The 6,021-nt window shown below is 41.6% G+C and overlaps 1 protein-coding gene across 1 annotated transcript; it reads right to left on the bottom strand.

Annotated features, from left to right (window-relative positions):
* Window positions 1-12: 12 nt before the first annotated feature.
* Window positions 13-4,274, bottom strand: LOC125903791 (cytochrome P450 1A1). The gene is made up of 7 exons (XM_049600938.1): window positions 4,142-4,274; window positions 2,847-3,720; window positions 2,612-2,738; window positions 2,431-2,520; window positions 1,549-1,672; window positions 1,287-1,373; window positions 13-1,173 (listed from the first exon to the last, which is right to left on the bottom strand). The coding sequence occupies exons 2-7, from the start codon at window positions 3,684-3,686 to the stop codon at window positions 876-878; spliced, it is 1,566 nt and encodes a 521-aa protein (XP_049456895.1). The 5' UTR covers window positions 3,687-3,720; window positions 4,142-4,274; the 3' UTR covers window positions 13-875.
* Window positions 4,275-6,021: the final 1,747 nt, after the last annotated feature.

Genomic DNA, 6,021 nt, shown 5'->3' with positions numbered 1-6,021 from the left:
ATAACAACAAGATGATCATTACGGCATATTTTATTTGCGTGGCAGATTAAAGGATGCTCCGATCACATGCCCTTACGTTATACAATCATTGATACATTAGAGATTAAAAAAATCTATAGCCTACTAATATATTCCAAAAATCACTGGAACTCTTTTGGTGTCCTGATATTTTTTATGTAGATGCAGAGCAAATCTATTTCACCTCAAATATACAAACGCTAGGCACATAAAAATGACTTTATAAAATGCAAAGTATTTGATATACAAAAAAAAAAAAAAAAAAATCACATTTTTTTGGGATACAAATATAGCTTCAGTGTCTTACATCCACATTATAATGTCATACAAATAATTAGCTTACAAGTGGCAATGGCATCATAAGGTAGGCTAATATCCTTTCAGTTCAGAGTCCTGTGTCACAGAAGAAAACAATTTAGGTTGCAGTTGCCTAAATAATAATGCCTATTCAGTAAAACGTACTGTGTATCCCAAAGTTGAACAAGGTGACTTAGTTACAGAGTGTTTTACAACTTCTTAATGGGAATAGTTTAGTTTACTACATAATGCAGGAGAACCAGGTATCTCCTTATACTTCACTGAGAAGCAACAACCATGTGCACGATTATCACTCAGAGAACCAAAAACATTACAGAGGTGTGTTCACACAAACCAAGACACCTCTGATGATCTGCAGCAAGCACATTTCACTCATTTGTTTCAATGTCATTAGCTCTGTCGATCAAATTCGGCAACCAATGCCTTACATTCTGAGAAAGATGCTTCTTTCACTGACTGTTATCGTGGCTGTGACCCATACAGTGTTAGAGTCAACTTAAACCATCTATTGAGTCATACATTGCACATTAAAAACAGCTTCACTGCTCATTCCTCACTCGCATTGTGGCTCTCAGGTGGCAGCGTTTGTGCTTCATTGTGAGACCGTATTCTGGGGTCATGTCCAAAGGCTCTCCGGGCATCTTGTGGAAGTGCAGCTTCTGGATGATGATTGCCAAGAAGAGGTAGACTTCATTTCGTGCAATGACCTCGCCAATGCAGCGCCGCTTTCCCATCCCAAAAACCATCACCTTCTCCCCATCCAGCTTGTTGACCTCAGTGCCATCAGCGCTCAGGAAGCGGTCTGGGTTGAAAGCAGTTGGATCTTTCCACAGCTCACTGAAAAGTGCAGAGAGCGAAACAATAAGATAAGATGCATGAATAACCATGTCAATAAAAATGCAAGGCTATGATCAATTGCTGGTCATCTTAAACTGAGAAAAAGAACTTACGCATCATGGTTGATCTGCCACTGATTGATGAAGACGCAGGTGTCTTTGGGAATGAAGTAGCCATTCAGAGATGTGTCTTTTGTTGTGCTGAAAAAGAAGAACAAATTGTTAGTCCATCATGTATTGACAGGCTCAGACATATTCTTGGTGATAGCTATGTTTTTGTTCTATGTTGGTTCTGTGAGAATACAGCATGTCATAAACATCTAATTTTCACAGGCATGTGTGGTACTTTTGTGTATCTAAAAGAGATTAACCTTACCAGTGAGGGATAGTGAAGGGAAGGAATGACGAATGGCGGAAGAGCTCCAGGATGAAGGCCTCCAGAAAGGGTAAGTGGGGTTTATCAGAGAGAAGAGGAGTACGATCGAGACCCACATTGTCCTCTGGAAAAAAAAGTCATTGACTATTAGTTCAGGGTGAGGAATGAGGTTGACTGTTATAGTCATGTCCCACATTTTTACAATAAAAATCACAATGAAGCATTTAACTACGAGAGCCACAAAATGTGGGTTCCTGCATTATTTTTTGTTTTACCACTAATTGGCGCAATCATATACATCATACACAAGCATTATCAAACACTGTTCACTAGGTACATGGTTAGTTGTGGTTGTTTTAATAGCAGTTCATAAAATTACAATGAATGATTGCATTCCTGATTCCCCTTCAGCCACAGTTTTGATCTTGGACAGAAGGGGGGTTCATTATCTTAAGGGGATGACACATGAGGATGAGGGTGGGGCCAAGCTGTGGGTGATTTTATAAACTAACTGTTCATCAGGAAAATATGAAATATTCAAGGTTCAACAGGTTAAATTTGGTAAGAATAATGCAATGGTGGTGGTGTTGATGGGTTTTTTTTCAGAGATTTCTTATAGACGGATTAGAGAGGCTTCAGGGTGGTTGCACTGGACTAGGACCAGCTTGTGTTGCAAAAGGCCAGAGGACAGAAGAACATTGGAGTGTAGAAAAATCTGGGCAACTCATAGGGAAAGGTATTGTTGGATGTGGCTAACATTTGAAATGCTGAGTTCTAGAGTGGTTATCTCTTTGGTCTGTTTTTGGAATATACCCCCCAAAAAATGGAACTTAAAAAATGGAATAATCAAGGAAGTATTTTGTGTAAAATAGCTGTACTTACTCAGTTCTTGATAAAGCCTTTCCTGTATCTCTGGGTATGCCACCAAGTACATTACTGACCAAGACAGGGCAGTGGAGATGGTGTCAAAACCTAAACGGGAAGTTCGGTTAAGTTAGTTAAGTAAATTATGGAGGTCACTTCACACATCAGATCATTTAATTTGCAGAGAAATTCAACCTACCAGCTCCAAACAGGTCATTGACGATTCCTACAATCTTCTCATCTGACATCTGGACATTGGAGTTCTCATCCAGCTTTCTGTCCTCACAGTGATCAATGAGGGAGTCAGTGATGTCACGAATGTTGTCCTGAAAGAAGATTGGACAATCTCAATAAATCCTTTATACGCAGTGATTAAAAGGGAAAACAATGTGTCATTTTCATTAAAAGAAAAATGGATTTAGTGGATGGTGTACCTTGTCAAAGGTGGTGTAGTGCTCGCTGACAATCTTTTGCACAAAGTTGTTGAAGCGGGCATTGATGTTCAGAAACTTCTTCATTGTAGTGCTGGGCAGGTACTGAAGAGCAGGTATGAAGTCTGCAGGATTACCGCTCCCCACCACCTGGCCAAACTCATCACTGAGGTTCACCAAGCTCAACAACTCCTGGTCATCGTGGGTGTAGCGTCGGCCGAAGCACATTCCACAGATCACATTAGCGACAGAGACGACAATGTGGCGGAAGGGGTCGAAGCTGCCGTCAGCCTTCATGACGGTGTCAAGTTGTTTGACCAGATACTCTCCCTCTTTGCAGATGTGTTCCTCCAGCATGCAGGAGTACTCTGGGGTCGTGCCTTCCAGGGTGGAGAAGGAACGCAGGGCATTGTAGGCCAGCTTCCTACGGGCACGCCAGACGCCGGCCTGGTCTGTGCTGAAGGCCAGACTCTTGCCTTCGTTGATGAACCTGAAGGTGTACAGGTCAGGTCTGCCAGAAAAATCTTCCCCTTGCTTGATGAGAGCCTGCCGAACTGTTTCACTTCCACTCAGCACGACTACAGGGCGCATGCCAATCTGGATCTGGAAGACATTGCCATAGTGCTTGCTCATGGCAGTGAGGCTCAGGTAAGGATTTCTGCCCACCTCCAGCACATTCCCAATGATAGGCAGGGGCTTTGGTCCAGGCAGCCGCTGAAGTCCCTCAGGAATCTTGGTGTGGAAAAACTTGATAATCAGGTAGACCAGACACAATGTTGTCATGGCAACCAGACTCTCAGATACCGACACTGATCCAATGAATGGTAGTATCATTAGCGCCATGATGACAACTCTTTTTTTCTGGCCTCTGCACAATCTGAAAATTAAATAGGAGGGGCATGAGAGTAGTGAAGACAGTGAGGAGGAGAAGTATTGTGCAACATGTTGACTACATGCACCATAAAGTTTAAAGTAAGTGAGGACTATCACACACCATGTGTTTAGTATTAATTGGACTTTATGTGTTCACACGCTGCACCATAACTCTTTCTACAAATGGTAGGCTATGCAAAGTAACAGGCTATTTAATGTGTATTACCACCTTACACTATGACTCAGAAAGCCCATGAATACAACACAAGGATTAAAAAGAATAAGCATATTCAAAGTTGCAACTGCAAAGACTCCTATTGATTTAGCTTGCAGAAGAATATCCAAGTCAGCACTTTGCTCTTATCACTCTCACATTTCTTCCTCAGTTAGAAATCAATCTGTCACCATGCATAGATGGAGCTTACCTTAGTGGAACGGTGACAGAGGAACAATGCTGTGATCCCAGAAGTACTTTTCAAGATAGTATAAATATCGTTAAGTGGAGTTATTGTCCGAGGTAACTCTCTTGGTGTCCCCAAAACAGAGAATGGGCTCTTGCTTTATAGTGCGCTCCACAGCTTCATTGGCTGCTGTTCATGACGTAATCACTCCCTCCCTCCCTCCCTCCCTCTCCCTCTCTCTCTGTTTGTCATGAATGAAGTTTAGAAAAGGTGCGTGTGTGTGCGTGTGTGTGGTGTTTGGGTGCGTGCGAGATTAGGAACACTTTGAAACTTCATATCAATTAAGAAATCATACTTTTTCCCAGTTGTTGTAACAAAGTTGTGGGCTTGCATGACTTTATAGCCTGTTATGTTTTATAGTTTATGGTCAGATAAGACATAATGGCTCACACAGACAAATATCAAGTCCACCAATACACAACTGTTTACAGTCTTTGATAACACTGTTCATTTTCATACATGTCACCTAGGCTACTGTTCTGCAGGATTTGTAGATGCAATCTTCTGTTTGGGTCCTATTTTTATTATTTAAGATATTTTATTTAATTGCAATATTTGGGCTATGATATTTACTTTAGCCTAATTTTAATTTCAAAATGCGCTGCCTTTGTGGCTATAAAACATAACTGGACCCTATATGTGCCAGCGTTGTGTTTGCTGATGCAGGAACCTTATTCATAACTTCCATGCGATCAAATAATCTAATCCACTCGGCTGTCAATATCCCATACAAATTAATTAAGGCGATAGCAGGTGGATATATCTCAAACCATGTGAGAAGCTCAGCTAACCCTTTGATGAGGTAAATTATTGATTTAAAACTGACTTGAATCAATAATTGGAGGAAACTTGTTATCAATGTTTGATTTTCTTTCAATCAATCAATCAATCAATCAATCAATCAATCAATCAATCAATCAATCAATTTTATTTATAAAGCCCAATATCACAAATCACAATTTGCCTCAGGGCTTTACAGCATAGACATCCCTCTGCCCTGACCTTTGTCAGGATTAAGAATGATTTGTGTTTTGCGCGGAAAAAGTCTACAACAACACTGTATCAAAGACATTAGTCTATAAATAACCTTATTCCGCTCTAGAAATGATGGAATAACGAGCTTTAACACCATACAACAAGTGTCACAGTTCTGTCCTCTTAAGGCAATCCTGTTTGCGTGCGGTAATGAAATCAGGGTTTGGGTGTGAGAGCAGGAGTTTGTGACAACTTCCACAGTCACCACCCAGGCAGCTTGCAGTCCTGATACAGCAGTCAAATGCCATGTCGTGCTTGTGCCTGTTAGTTCTCCGCTGGAGTTAAAGATTGACCAGTTGCGTGAGAGCGCAGTGATCAAACCCTCACCTCCCCTTTGAAGAGGATGCGGGGGGGCAACACTGCTGGAGTAGTGCAAGGGTAGATGAGTTCAATACCATTCCTCCTTGTCCCCTTTTCAACCTTTTATACCCAGAGAGCATTTTCTAAGTAGGCATTAATAAGGCACGGCACGGCTTCACATTCAAAGGAAGCTCTGCACCGTTACTCTCTGCCTCAATAAGCGTAATATCTGATAAATCCTATGAGAAATGGGAATTATTTAGCACTGATATTTTTTAATATCCCTAAACTGTCACACCTGGGATTTGCACACTCCAACCGTTGTCCTGTGGCCACCAACTCCGGACTTGTGCGGCAGGTGTTATACCAAAATCTGTGACCTGTCAAAGTCTGTGACAGCCGGAGATGGAGAAAAAACTGGCGGCTCCGCAGACAGATGTAGTCCTTACACTAAGCTGACCCTCAGTCTGAGCTATCAAAACGTGTGACTGTCTCTAACATAATGAAGT

Source organism: Epinephelus fuscoguttatus, linkage group LG2 (genome assembly GCF_011397635.1).
Source record: "Epinephelus fuscoguttatus linkage group LG2, E.fuscoguttatus.final_Chr_v1".
Classification (NCBI taxonomy): domain Eukaryota; kingdom Metazoa; phylum Chordata; class Actinopteri; order Perciformes; family Serranidae; genus Epinephelus; species Epinephelus fuscoguttatus.
This window is presented reverse-complemented; position numbering and strand designations above follow the sequence as displayed.

Coding starts and splice junctions, on each gene's coding strand:
- LOC125903791 (XM_049600938.1), bottom strand. CDS start 3,686: ATGGCGCTAATGATACTACCATTCATTGGATCAGTGTCGGTATCTGAG. Junction 1,673..2,430: donor AAGGCTTTATCAAGAACTGA/GTAAGTACAGCT, acceptor TTTTTTTTCCAG/AGGACAATGTGGGTCTCGAT. Junction 1,174..1,286: donor TGGCAGATCAACCATGATGC/GTAAGTTCTTTT, acceptor TGCACTTTTCAG/TGAGCTGTGGAAAGATCCAA.